At 44.4% G+C, this 15,333-nt stretch overlaps 1 protein-coding gene across 1 annotated transcript in view; it reads left to right on the top strand.

Annotated features, from left to right (window-relative positions):
* The window catches only part of Tbxas1 (thromboxane A synthase 1), a 172,534-nt gene that overhangs the window by 36,229 nt on the left and 120,972 nt on the right, over nt 1-15,333 (top strand). The window contains exon 3 of the mRNA XM_052720899.1: nt 123-175. Within this exon, the coding sequence (XP_052576859.1) occupies nt 123-175 (53 nt within the window). The remainder of the gene's footprint in view (nt 1-122; nt 176-15,333) is intronic.

Consider the following 15,333-nt stretch of genomic DNA (forward strand, 5'->3'; position numbering starts at 1 on the left):
TTGTTTATGTAATTGTGTTCTTGCTGTTCTGGTTTTTTTTTTCTGAATAAGTTGGAATCATTGAAATTTTGCTCAATTTTATTCTTACCATGGTGCTATGTGTTTGTTTGTTTTTTCTCCAGGGTTTTTGGGAGAGCCAATTGGAACTCAGGGAGCAATATGGGCCTCTGTGTGGGTAAGGGGGAAACTCAGATTCTCTTATATATGTTTTCATTTCTCACGTTGAACTGATGTGGAAGTCATGGCAGTAACGGGACTGTCATGAACATTTGAATTGTTTGTTTGTGAGGATGCCTAAGGACAAGTACACTACAGTACACACATATATACAAATACATATCTTATTTGGACCTTTATTGTTCCATCCTGTCGGCGAGGTATACCACCAACAGTGATGTTACTGTCAGCTAACCTGGCACACTTCTGGCACTGGAAATAAGTTCTGTAAATAATGGCATATGACAATAGTGTGACCAAGCCTGTCCTGGATACACTGGGACACCTGGTCTCCTTGTTTGTGGCCACAAAAAGTAACATAGCCCTTCCCTTTATTTTTCTTGGATTTTTTTCTGTTTGCTGTCTTTCTTTCTTTCTTTTTTTTTTTTTTTTTTTTCGAGACAGGGTTTCTCTGTGTAGCTTTGCGCCTTTCCTGGGACTCGCTTGGTAGCCCAGGCTGGCCTCGAACTCACAGAGATCCACCTGGCTCTGCCTCCCGAGTGCTGGGATTAAAGGCGTGCGCCACCACCGCCCGGCCCTTTTTTTTTTTTTAAAGACTTGTTTATTTTTAATTTATATGCATGTGTATATGTACCATGTGCATGCAGGAGCTTGTTGAAGCCAGAAGAGGGCATCAGATTCTCTGGAACTGGCATTACAGATGGTTGTAAGCCAAATGTGAGTGCTGGGAACTGAACCCAGGCCCTCTGCAAGAACAGCAAATGATCTTAACATCTCTCCAGCCCCTCTTTTAAGCTTTTTATGACTCAGGATGTTTGTGCTGAATCTTTGCTTAGATCATTTGCTATCTCCAAGTTCTGGAAGACTTGGCTTCTTTTGCTTTCCAGTATGGATCTGTGCTCACCGGGGTCCTCATCCTTTCAGTGCGTTTTCACATGGCTCCTCCTCAGCCACTGGGTGGCCTTCAGTAGCTTTTCCTAAATCTCCAGGCTAGCAGTCACTTTTCTAGGTGCACGAAGGTTCTGTGGAACTGCTTTGCCTGCTCTGATGAGTTCAGTTGTTTGTCAACCTTTCTGCCTAAAAGATCTGGCCCTGTATTCTCTCAGTGCTGCTTTGGAAAGGTATTGGCTTGAGATCTTTGTGGTATAGTAATTCAATGCAATATAATGGTGATTCTTCTGGGTGTACCCAGAAGAACAAGTGGTTACCCATTTCTACTTTCTTATATGGCTGTGAGAAAGTAAAAAGTTAAGCTGTTGTGGTCGATGTTCTCTGTACTTGTCTGTTACTGCTGTGTTACACACCACCCCAAAACTCAGTGACGTAAACAACTTTATAATTTCTCATTCATCTGAGAGTTGGCTGAGGTTGGCCAGCCTAAGAGCCACCTGGCTGGAAGGACTTTCTGGGTTTCCTGTGTCGGCCAGGGAGGAGGCTCCTCTGGAAAGGTCTGCCTCTCATGTTTCCCATCATCCCTCAGGCTCACGAGGGCAGGGTGCTCTTGTGGGAAAGCAGAGACTCTTTCGGAGAGCGAGGAGCACTGCTGAGCATGCGTGCTGGCACCCTTCCTGCCAAGCCAGACTCAGAACTGGAGCAGGGAGCATGCTGTGGCCACTGTGAGGCAACAAAGTCCCTCGGCCAAGCTTGATGTTGATGTATCGGGGAGGGATACTCCTCCTGTGGGGTGGTGGGAGGCAACAATTGTCTCTAAGCAATAAGCCCTCCTTCTTTCTCTCTGTGGTCTCTGAATGGAGGACTTCACTCAAGTTTTACTTTTCACATGTGGCTTCTGGCTCTAAGCATGATACTTATTCATTAATGTATCAAGGGGCTGAGTTATTTACCTTTTTTCTTACCCGGGTGCTGTCTTGTCGCCTTTTTAACCTCACTCGGCAATGGCCTTGACCCTGACTGTAGTGACCGCCCGTGATGCTGATTCAGAAGGATGCTGTCTCCACCAGAGTTAGAGAAGCTTCTCCCTGATTTTAAATTCTAGAAATCACTTTCTTGGAGAATTTTTTTTTATATGTTTTTAGTGTGGAAGCTTTGGGTACCTAAGAATTATTCTTAAATGTCAGATGAAGAGTATAAAGGATACCACATGTATACAGAGAGAGAGAGAGAGAGAGAGAGAGAGAGAGAGAGAGAGAGAGAGTTGGTTTCCTTGACAACAGGCTGTCCGATCAACTTTTCTTCCCAACTTTAACTAAGTTCACACCATTTGCCCTTTTCATTTCCAGAAAACTTTAAATCACAGAGAATGATTTCAAATGAGGTTGTAGAGATCAAGATTGCGGCATCATCTCTATTCTTTGTTCCCATCTCTGGTGCAAAAAGGGAAATGATGGAATAATCTCTTCACTCAAAGCCATCAACCTTTTCTCCTGTAGAAAAAAACAACGGGTCCTAAGACACTGCCTGCTGCCTCTACAGGTCCTCTCCTAGTCCCATCGCTGTGCGGCCGGTCGGTCGGGTAGAAATGGCAGCCTTGAATCAGCCTCTCTCTGAGCTGCCATCTAACCTAAAAGACTCTTCCTGCTCCTCACCTTTGGCATAATGGATTCACTGATTTGGATGTCAGAGGGCTGTGGTCCATGAACAACAAAGACATGCCCCCTCCTTTTTTTCTCTTCCAGGAAACAGTTCTGTTTAAATGACATTGGTTTTCAGGCTACTTTTACGACTAGGAAATGGAGTCCGTCATGGTCCTCTTACAACTTGAAAAACCAAAGAGGTTTGATTCCTCATTGAATAAGTGAAACCCCACTCTGAATCTTGAACAGAGCAGCGCTGAGCCCTCCCTTGACAGCACAGCCTGTTTGTGGAGAGGGATGCTCGCAGCAAGGATCGCCCACCTGCACTGAAAGTCAGTAAGACGACCGTGATGGCTGTGAGGAGCCCTGATTTCCTTGTCATAGCAGCCTGGTCAGAGTCTGGGACTCCTAATTGAAATAGGCTCCTAAGTGGGGGCAGGGGGGGCAGGAGTGGAGGACATTGCTGGTGAAGGATCCTGCCACAGGGACAGATAGCCTCAGTGTTCATCATTGCTGCCATTGATATCACCACCCCTGCCATGAAGAAGTGTTTCCTCCAAGTGTCTAATTATGTCGGTGCTTTGCTAGGTCTGTGTAAGCTACATCCTTCTTTGAAGCTGAGTATAAACGGGTAGCCTGGTGTGCACACGGCCCGGCTTCTACCTTTGCTGCTCGGTCTCTCCTGACTTGTCCTGCAATACCATTGGTACAAGCAATTAATGATTACCCATACTCTCTTTTGGTCTGAGGACCTGCTCCAAGTTATTAGATCCCATCCCCATGCCCTCAAAATTGGTATCAACATCCTCACTGATGATTAAATACGAACAGGGAAGAAATTATGCCCCACCAATTTGTGGCAGACAATGTAATGCAGTAGGGGAGGGCCCTTTAGTGTGCTGTGACTATAACTTATAGATACACAGGCCCTAAGTTCAGCTCATTAGCAACAACTAAAGGCCTCCATCAGAAGCCCCTTTTCCCTTACCTCATCCATCTTTCAAGCACTCGCTCTGCAGCTCCGCTTTGACTCAGCCTCACTCTCATTTCTTCTTGCCTCCGCATCACCTTAATTTTGATCTCTAGTGCAAACATCGCTCCCCCTTGCTGGCGTGAGGCTGCTTCCTGGCACCTGGCACCCACGCACCTGTGTCCTTCCATGAAGCCAGCTTTGTGGCATAACCTCCTGCATTCCCATTAAAACATTAAGTTGTGAATAGACAAACGTGAATGCCACATACATGCAACTCACAAAGCACAAAGGGGGTATGGACTCACACTTACCTGTGTCTACTCCATACACTTAGCTGTGGAGGCGGCTTTGTCTCCAGCTTCTAGCCATGTGCATAATGTAAGACACGTAAGGATTGCTCTTCCATCCTGCTGTGCTCATTAATGGTCTTCAGGAGAACTTTCTCCTTCAGCACACTCCTTATTAAATGCTACATTATTTTTTAAAGGATTTAATTGTATGGAAATACACTAAGTTTAAAAATAATTCCTCAGTTGAGCAATGCCTTCTGCTTTCACAAATAACACTGCAGTGAATATTCTCAAATATACATCATTGTTCTCTAGCCTGAGTATATATGTAGGATAAATCCCTAGGAATGGAATTTTTAGGTCAGAGTCTATCTACATTTTTTATTTCGATGTTACTAAATTGCTCTCTCTAGGGCTTATATCAACTTATGCTCCAACAAATAAAACATAAGAAAATTTGATTCTTCACATACTTGCCACTAAAATAAGTGGTCAAAAGTTTATTAGCATTTGATGGCATATTGCTGTTGCTTTAATTAGTACTTATTTATCATCAGCAACTTTGAACATTTTTTGTGTATTTAAAATTCACAATATTTTGTTATCTTTTGCCACTTTGTGTTGAGGTAGTATTTTCCTAATTTATTTGTAAAGGCTCGTTACATATTAAAGAAATTAGCCCTTTATATTTAATGTATGTACAAGGTATTGTTCCCAGGGAGGTGATATCAGGAGGTTGTGGAGTCTTTAGGAAGTGAGGCCTGCCGGGAATCCCTCATTCTAGGCTTGCTCTCACAGTGGGCTTCTGGACTCCAGTCATTACCTCTACTCTTTCTTCCTGGCCACAAGATGACTAGTTCACTTTGCCATGGGCATTCTCTTACTCCTATCCAGGCCCTCATTAGACACTTGAAAGCAATGAATTATCTCATCATGGACTGAAACCCTAAAGCTGTGAGCAAAAGAAGCCTTTTCTCTTTGTAAGTTAATTAGCTCATTGCTACCATGTCAGAGAGTTGATTCATAGAAGATGCCGCCTTTATTTTTCCCAGATGGTTCTACTTGAAAGCTCATCCTTTCCCAATTGATTTGAAGTGTCATGTTTTCATGCATCATTACTTAGGGATTCCTATCCTATATGTATTTCTGACTCCTCTGTTCCATTGAAATATCTACCTAACTGAATGCCCTACTGGCTACCCTGATTTGAATGTTATGTGTGAAACTCCTCGTATCTAGCAGCAGCTGGTGTTCCAAGAGCACCTTTGCAATTCTGAGGACCTGAAGCAATGGATCTCCAGGGAACTATGGGTCCTCATGCTGGAAAAAAAATATCAATGTGCCAAGCAAATGTGCCTTTGACAAGGAGGGACTGACAGGTGGCCTCAAAGACCACACCACAGAAAGGGGAAGTGACGTCTACGCTTCTAACATGGAGGGTTAGCACCGTGATTTAATTAGTTAGCATGAGTGATCGGATAGCACCTTGCCAGAGACAGGGAGAGAGTGGAGGGCTTTGGGATACATATGAGAGAGAGTATGGCATTCCGGATGAAGCTAATAAGGTTGCTTCAAGCTCAGATTCCATGGTGCTGTTTATTAGGAGCATTTGTGCCCCCAAAGTGACTGATGTGTGGTCTTCTGATGCAAGAGCCCTTAACTACTGTGCTCATTCACTAGATGAGCCAGGAGTGGCAGGGAATGGTTAGCTCTGTGCAGTCAAAGGGCAATATCAACTTGGGGGAGAGTTCCTGGCTCACTGCCATGGGACAAGAACACTGGAAGTTGAAAGGATTGGAAAGGTATGACCTACTGGACTGGTGCTGTGGGGGGTGCTGGTTTTCAGACAGACAGACAGACAGACAGACACACACACACAAATACACAGATAGACAAACACATACAAACACATTCATAATTATACAATATGCTGTGAGACGTCTGAATATACTGAATTTGAAAACGTGTCCAAGTGTGTGGGGAGAGAGGTGAGTGGAACCTATGGTTGAATTGCTCAAAAAAATTGTAAGTCTTGAGACAGCAGCTGAGCTCCTGGGTCATGGAGACTGTCCTTGCTCTTAGACTGTCCAGAGCTCTACCAAAGAGTGCTGAATAGTGGTAGAAAGGAGGCCACGTGAGTTTGGAACCAAAGTGAGCATGAGACATAATGGCCTTGAGGCCATAGTCATTGGGCATCATCTTATAAATTAAATTTTCAGTATTCTCATAGGTCAAGACAGATTAATCACAAAACTAGGCCTATACGTTCACAATTTTTAAATCCCTGGAATGTTTTAAGCTGTTACTGCATATTGGCTAGTTTTACGGCAACTTGACACAGCTAGAGTTATCTGAAAAGAGGGACCCACAACTGACAAAATGCCTCCGTAAGATTGGCCTGTAGACAAGCCTGTGGAGTATTGTCTTGGTTAACGATTGGTGTGGGAGGACCCATGCCACAGGAAGCTGTATCATTCCTGGGCAGCTGGTCCTAGCATGTATATGAAAAACAGGGTGACCCAGCCATGAAGAGGAAGCCAGTAAGCAGCACTCCGTGGCCTCTGTGTCAGCTTGTCTCCAGATTCCTGCCCTGATGGAGCGCCTGCCCTGACTTCCCTCAGTGATGGACTTTGATATGGAACTGTAAGCTGAAATGAACCCTTTCCTTCCGGGGTTGCCTTTGGTCCTGGTGTTTTATCAAAGCAATAGAAACGCTAACTAAGAGAGAATTTTAGGGCTGTTATTTTATCAAGTGCCTCGCCTGACAGAACAAACAGGCTGACGTAGGAGACCCTGGAGAATAGGAGGAAAGTGTCCAGCAAGACAGCTGTCTCCAGGCCAAGTACATGGCCTGATAAGTAGACAATTATCCTCAGACAAATGTGCATCAGGGACCAAAGAGAAAGCGATGAATTTGTTTAAAGCCACACTTCCCTTGAACATATCCGAACTGATTCTCCACTTACCCCCCAGGGCCATTGCCTCTTGTTATCCTGATGGGGAATCGCTCCAAACTCCCATCCTTCTTTACGGGCTGGACCGTCCTGTTTCCTGGTCTCCATCCACAGGTCTCCGAAGATGGCTTAAATCCCTGAGTTTCTGACTCTTCCTTCAGCACATTTACCTCTCTGGCCATTCATTACCCGCTCCCCCCCCCATCCTCTTTCTGTAGCAAAGTAGAAGTGATGGGTGCTGCAGGGTTTTTATTATAAATATTTAGTTAGCATACTAAATAATGAATTTTATTCTGACATTTTTATGTAGGTGTGTCATTATACCTTGTACATATTTGACTCTAACTATCCTCCTGCCTCTCCCTCTTCTCAATATTTCCCTTCTTCCCTTCAGTCATCTTTGCTTCCACCTCTCTCTCTTACACACAGACACACAGACATACCACACACAGACACACACACAGATACAGACACACACACATACAGACACACAGACATACATACAGATACAGACACACAGAGAGACACACAGACATACCACACACAGACACACACACAGATACAGACACACACACATACAGACACACAGACACACATACAGATACAGACACACAGAGAGACACACAGACATACCACACACAGACACACACACACACAGACACACAGAAACACACACACAGATACAGACACAGACACACACAGATACAGACACACACACAGACACACAGACACAGATACAGACACACACACAGACACAGACACAGACACACAGACACACACACCAAAATGCTGCAAATATGATACCTTTGTCTCCCTCCCCCACCCCTTCTATCTTTTTTGACCTCTTCTCTCATCACAGCTCTCCCAAAATCTATATTTAAATCTAAATTCCATTAAGTAAGAGAATGCATGCAACACTTGTCTTTCTGAGTCTGGCTTATTTTGCTTAACATGATATCTAGCTCAACAAGTTTCACAATTTCATTATTTATGGCTGAATGTGAGCGTGCATGTACATGCTTGTCTGCATGAGTGCATGTGTGTATGTGTGTGTGTGACATTACATTTTATTTATCCATTCAGCTTTTGCTGAGCACCTAGGTTGGTTCCATGTAGCAATAGCCATGGAGCATGCTGTGTATTTTGATGACTACTGAGTCCTAGCTTTTGTGACTGATACGCAAAAGGAACAAAAGTATACTAACTCATTCTTTGAGTAGAAGCACTCAACAGAATATGGTGTGTGTGTGTGTGTGTGTGTGTGTGTGTGTGTGTGTGTGTGTGTGTAAATCTCAATTTCCACTCTTCCCAGTCACCACTTGTTAGCTTAATGGATTTAGGCCAATCATTTACTTTCCATCCGTTTGCTTAGAGGTAAATGAGAGATTTGAACTGGATCAGTGACCTTAACACTCTGTTTAATTATGAACCTCAGTAAGCAGAGATTGACCACTGTGATCCAGGACTCATGCCTGTGCAGGGCACACGTGAGCACTCACACTCACACAGAGAGACACACTCAGAGGAAGCAGAAATTTGTAAAAGACTGCCTTATTTACTCCATAATAACCACTGGGGCGCTTCATGAAAAAGGAGAGAAGTGAAAGCCGCTCACAATTCACTAAACTGATTTTATAACCTCTGCATTCGTTGGCTTTCCACTGCTGTGATTGACACCATGACCAAAAGCAACTCGGGGAACAAAGGGTTTATTTCTGTTTACATTTTCTAGTCCGTCATAAAGGGAAGTCAGAGCAGGAACTCAGGGCAGAAACGTGGAGGCATGCCAAAGACGAACGCTGCCTCCTGGTTTGCTCAACCTGCTTTCGAAGACCACCCAGGACCACTTGCCCAGGGGTGGCTCTGCCCATAGTGGGCTGGGCCCTCCCACAGGCATGCATGCATACAGGCAATCTGATGGAGGCCATCTTCAACTAAGTTTCCCTCTTCCCAGATGACTCTAGCTTGTGTCAAGTTAACAAAATCCAACCAAGCCAACCATTAATTCAAAAGCAAAGGACAGGTGGTATCTGAAAGTCCTTTCCAGGTGGAAACTATGCAGCCTCCAGCTGATGATGACTCAACTTTTTTTAGTTTATGTTGGAAAAAATGTGTGTGTGTGTGTGTGTGTGTGTGTGTGTGTGTGTGTGTGTGTGTGTGTGTATCACTGGGGATTTAAGATTCCGAGAAAGCTCAGACAAAGTCAGCAGGAGTCCCCTGTGGACAGCTGCCACAGATCCAAGTGGCAGCACTGGTCCTCTGGCCATGGCACTCACAGCCCTGGCTCGAAGCCCAGGGCCAGCACCTCCTCCCGACAGCATCATCCTTCTTAGTCTTAAACCCACACGGTCAGCTACTCTTGAAATTACTTTTCAGTCCTATCCCAGAATCTTTTAAGCTAAGAAGTTCTCAGAAATAACACATCAATTGACAATTTAGTACATCTGAGTTATTTTATGTTAGGTGAAGTTATCTAAGGAATTTGTGTGGCTTTCCTGCCTCAGCGTAGTGTGGCCGAAATACTCTCAAGAAAATGGGGCAGTGGAGAGAGTGACCTAGAAGCCATCCCTTTCAGTGAAGTGGATTAGGGATGGGAAACAGATGAGGCTCTGGACAGGGAGATGGCTCCAGCTGATGGGTAATGTCCAGCGTTCCATGAGTGTCCAATCTTTTGACATTACAGTATGACACTATGGTTTACAAATGCGCCTGACTACATTCCTAGCTATCATAGGACACATACAGCCTGCGGGCTATAGATTGGACACACATGGAGGGTAAGAAGTAGAAGCTCCATGTTCTAGCAAGCACTGGCCACAGTGGAATGGGCAGGAGAAGGTCACTTGACAGTAGACGGGTGGCCAGTCAAGCGGTCATCAAAGAAGCCTGTCTTGGACATTAAGACTCAACTGAGAGGCTTCTGAGCCCCATAAAGGGAGCTGGTGGGAACATAAGATGGGCCCTGAGCCCAGGCATGAATCACATATGCAGACTCAGTTCTGAGATTCAGAGCACAGTATCAGCCCAAACAGAATCCAGCCCCAGGTCCAGGTACCCCTGCGAGGAAAATGCCCATCCTTTTGCAGCCCATCCAGACCAAGGAAACTGGTCTCCTATTGCATTTCTGGGATCGTGTAGCTTCTGGTCCACAGTGGGGCCTGAAGGTAAGGATGGAGCCGCTTGGAGGGATGAGTGGAACACCACAGAGGCTGCGGAGTCTGTTACAGATGTTCAAATTTGTCCTCCTTGATGTCTGTACCCAGATCTACAGCAGAGAAGCGCATACCAGTTTCAAGGTGGGAGGGAGCGAGCTCCTCCAACGGTGACAATCAGAGGTAGCATCAATAACTCCTTTATCCCCACATGACAAGCTGCACAGATGTGTTCCCAAACAATAGACTGGCTCACATTAGAGTTTTGTAAAAAGCTCCATCTCTAGCTAATCAGTTCAAATAAAAAAATTCCACATTTAATTGAATTGTACCTGCAACAAATCCAAGTTTCCAACCCAAAATGCATAATAGAGTTACATAACACTGTCATGAATCACTGTGACATTTGTCAAGGCAGTTTCTCTTCTGGAAGTAAGTCCTGATATTACAGAGCTTTATGCAAATGTCTCCTGTCAAGAACTCCTGTGCATAGCCTCAAGAATCACATATATTTACCCAATTCTTGCAGCTCTTAACCTTAATTAGCTGAGAAATTAAATAGCATTTCTACTCTGTCCAAAAAGACGGACAGACCATCTTTGCTTTCATAATTAAAAAAAAAATCATTTGTAAATTAAAAGAAGCAGAAAACACCCAGTCACATAGTACTTAAATTTCCTTTCTGATCACTATTTTGTGAGCAGAGAATCTTTTTTAACTTCTCAGAAACTCTTGAATAATCTAGACATGATAGCATATGACTAGCCTTCAAGAGGTGGAGGCAGGAAAGTCATGAGTTCAAGGCCAACCTAGGCCGCAGATGTGTATATAGACTCAGTTCCGAGTCTGTATCTGAATCATTCCTAGGCCCTGGGGTGATTCTTAAGCCACCATCAGGCTATGCTGCAAAACACGAAAACAGCAAAACAAAATAAAACCCTTCAAGACAAGGGTGAGCAGGGAGGAGGAGAGAGAAGGAGAGGGATGCTTGAATGATCAAAAAAAAAAAAAGTTTGAATCTTTGTTGCTTACTGGCAGAAAATAAAGTATGGAATCTAAATGTCTAAAACCAAATCAGCTCCAAACATTAGCCTAACCGCTCAGACACACAAAGGTCACACGCCATCCATCACACGCATGTGAAATTCTACTAAGTTCTGAATGATCAGAGTTCTTCATTAAAATGGACTGAGTCCTCCTTTCTTCTCCAAGACCCTTAAATCTTGGAGAGTTCGAGTTGTTTAGCAAGCATTCCAATTATTCCTGATCAGTCTTATGTGTAACATTTCCACAGCTATACGCACAAAGCAATTCCCTGGCAAGGCACCACCGAGTTTTATGATGCTTCCATGCCTAGGGCAGATAATAGAAACTTAACTACTAAAATAACTTCCTTGATTATTCTTTGCATCTCAAGGCCCCATTCCTAACAACATATCCTCCATCTTGTCCTCCAACTGCAAGAATTTTGCAACCCACAATACGAGGCTTTTCGTCCTGCGTTCAGTTCTCAGTTGATGGGTCTATCTATAAAGATCTGGCTCTCTGACACATTCTCCAGACCCCACATTAACCACTAGGGAAGCACTGTTAGTTAGTGATCCTATTCTTGCCTTTTCTAAAGAGGAACCTAGTAACGTATGCCCTGAACCAGTGGCTGGTGTTCAGCTCGTTGTTGCACGCGAGGATGTGCGGATTGTGGTCTTTTGAGTTATAACATCTGTCATCACCTCTAGGTGCCACTCAGTTGCAAGGGAATTAGGCAGTTTGATACTGGGTGGAAACTTCTTTTCCCAACAAGATGACTGTGGGAAGGATCTCCTGCCCTCCCCTCTCAGCTTTTTTTTTTGGTTTTTTTTTTTAGTTTTTCAAGACAGGGTTTCTCTGTGTAGCTTTGCGCCTTTCCTGGAACTCACTTGGTAGCCCAGGCTGGCCTCGAACTCACAGAGATCCGCCTGCCTCTGCCTCCCGAGTGCTGGGATTAAAGGCGCGCGCCACCACCGCCCGGCTCCTCTCAGCTTTTTGCATTGTTAATGGAGTGCCTGGTGCACATGAACCACCAAGAGGTGAGTGTCAGTGAATCTACTTTTCTTTAAAGGTTGCCTCTAACTCTTCAAGTTCTCAACTCTGCCTCACTGCCGGTCCACACTTGTGTCCAATGGTCAACATAGCCCTCAAATTCCTCCCACAACCAGCCAAAAGATTTTCAGGTGCTTCCCTTAAGTCTTTGCGTTCTCTGCTTGAGTTGGGTTCTCCAAATCACCCACGGAGAAAACAGTCTCTAGTCTCTGTCCTCCTCAGCCTGGAGTCTAATGGGATAACTTCACCTCCCTCCTCAGCATCCTAAATCCCACCCTTCTCCACATTCAAACCTGTGGGTGGCTGCCAGGACTTTGGGAGCCAAGATGCCATAAGTTAACACTCACAGAACAATGGTTTTATCTGAGTCGGGGAGGGTGACCTTTCACATATCCACAATTTGTCTGGAAGGATGTCTGTTGGACTGATGGCCCCTGCTTCACAGACAAAGCCAGATACTGAAAGTGGCACAAAGGCCATTTAACTAAAGGACATTTCTTGTTGGGATAAAATGTATACAAGACAAAATCTACCATCTTGACTATTTCTCATTGTACAACCCAATACTGCTAACCATGTTCACAGAACTGTACAGTCACCACCATTCATATGCACAGGTGCTTCATAAACTGAAATGTTGTCCCTGGCAAACACTGCCCTCTGTTCCCCTCTCTTTCCCCTGGCAGCTACCATTGTACTTTTCTATCTCCTTGACAGAATCACACACTATTTGTCTTCGTTCACTTAGGAAGATGTCCTCCTCATTGTTCATCTATCTTGTACCATGTACCAGAATTTCCTTCCTCTTCCAGGAAACAAAAATAGTACACTGGATATATTTTCCATGTTTTGTTGTTCAGTCATTGATGGACACTGGCCTCCTTCTAACATTTGACTGCGTTAAATAATGAAGCCATGATCATGGATGTACAAGTATACATCCAAGACCCTGCTTTCAGTTCAGTAATGCAACCATGATCACTGGCATGCAAATATTTCTTCAAGTTCCTGTTTTCAGTTTTTATAGCATACATCCTAAAGGGAGAATTACACCATCAGATAGAAATTCTGCTTTTATTTGGCGGGGGTGGGGGGCGCTTTCTGTGCTGTTTTCCATAGCAACCCCATCATTTTACCTTTGGAGGATATTTTGTAGCAATGCCGTAGCCTTCCCTTTCCACCAAGATTAGGTGGTAATCATCGTTGTTGTCAAATCTTGAAAATGAACTCCAGATGAAATGTATGCTCTTCCTTGCAAAAACCCCTGGAACTCAACTGGCCAAGATGAACCCTGCGTTTCTGATTGGAACATAAGACCAGTGATTTCCCCTCCAAATTTCCACTGCCTGTGAACCAGCTTGCACTTGAAAAAACAAAACAAAGCAAAGCTAGCCCCATTATCAACCAGTGCTTGTGTGTTTGGTGCCATGTATTCAGTTCATTTTAATGACTTCCCAGCAATCTCCTTTCCAAGCTCCTTCTCTAGTCAAACTCTTTATGATTTATGTGTCTACTCTTCCATTCAGCCTTCACCTCTTGAAGTTTCTTCTATCCCAGGAGCTCACTGTGGCCTTTGGGCCTCTGGTGCTGGTGTTGATTTCTGGTTTCTTGTTCATGAACTCTGCACAACTTCTCTCCACAGAACCAGCCCTTCGGTCTAGCTCTGTCAAGGTCAGGTCTGGTAGCTTGCTAATACAGTCTCCGAGCTGTTCCATAGGCACCTATTCCAGCTTGAGACCATTTGCTGAAGGAGGCAAACTGGATTCCCCTTTGTACTCCACAGCTCCTGCACAAACCCAGTCACTGAGAGAAAGGGACTAGCTCCACGTGTTCAAATGCGGTGGGACCCACAGAGAAGCATGTACCCAGGCTCCTAAGCTTTGGAAGGGGTGTAGAGATTTGGGATAGGGTAGAATGGAGAAGAGTAGGTGATAAGGGCATGCTGGGGAAATGTGATATTGGATATCCACAGAGAACATTCTATTAGCCTTGGTGAGAAAACAGTGATTTGAATCATCAGAAACGGGGAAGAAAACAGATGGGAAATTTTACATAAGAAATTTCTGTAGGAAAAACAGCAGAACTGAACAAGACGAGCTAGAAGAATGAAGGTGAATCATTGATGCTGGCTTTGGGTTCTATGGTGGTGAATACTGATTGTCACTGGGCATGCCAAAAAGGGGGTTCTAGACTGTGTTAACTGAGGAGGGGAGATTTAACACACTCTAAACACAGGTGACTTCATCCCATGCCTTGGGATCCTGGAGTAAATAATAAACAGAAAGTGAGGTGAGCACCGGCACTTAGCAGTCTTTGCTTCCTGACTGTGGATGCAACTTGAGCATGCGCAAGCTTCTGCTCCCATCCCTTCCCTGCTGGATGGCCTGTAGCCTCAGACTTCGAGCCAAAACAGACCTTGCTTCCTTAAGTCAGTTTTGGTCAGGTATTTTGTCACAACCTCAAGGAAAGTGACTAATTCCTGTTCTAAGGATAAAATGGTGACACCATAGTAGTGAAGAGACTGCACACGGCAAAGGGGAAAAGGATTTCCTGCTTGCCATAATCAGCTGGAATGTGCCCTAGTGCACCCAGGTCGCCATAACAAAATACCATACACTGGGTAACTTACAAACAATAGAAATTTACTTCCCATGGTTCTGGGGTGTGGGAAGCTCAATGTCAAGGCACCAGCAGGTCGGGTATCTGGTGGGTGTTAGTTTTCTGGTTCATGGGTGTCCCTACATGATGGAAGATGTAAAGAAACAATTTTGGGTCTTTTTAAAAAGGCACTAATCCATTTAAAAGGGCTCTGTCTTCATGGCAAAATCCCCGCCCCCAGGGTCCACTTCTGAATATAATTACCCAAGGGATTAGGATATCAACATACAAATTTGGGGGTGCAAACACTGAGACAGTAGAAGAGTTGTTGACAACTGTGACAATGTGACTTAGGAATGAAACCCCCTAAGGATCACATTCCACAAGAGGAAAGAGAAGGGAATGATGGGTGTGTCTGGACTCTGAAATCTTCTGTCTCTTATCCCTTGATAGTCTAATGAGCTTATTTCTCAAAGTGTGTCCTTTGGTCCACTTCCACCAACAATAATGGTCGCTACATGGAAAATAAAAAGGAAGGGCCCCTCCTTAGTCAGATGGTGGAAATAGAGTCCAAGG

Source organism: Peromyscus californicus, unplaced genomic scaffold, assembly GCF_007827085.1.
Source record: "Peromyscus californicus insignis strain IS unplaced genomic scaffold, ASM782708v3 Scaffold_6__1_contigs__length_162567912, whole genome shotgun sequence".
Lineage (NCBI taxonomy): Eukaryota > Metazoa > Chordata > Mammalia > Rodentia > Cricetidae > Peromyscus > Peromyscus californicus.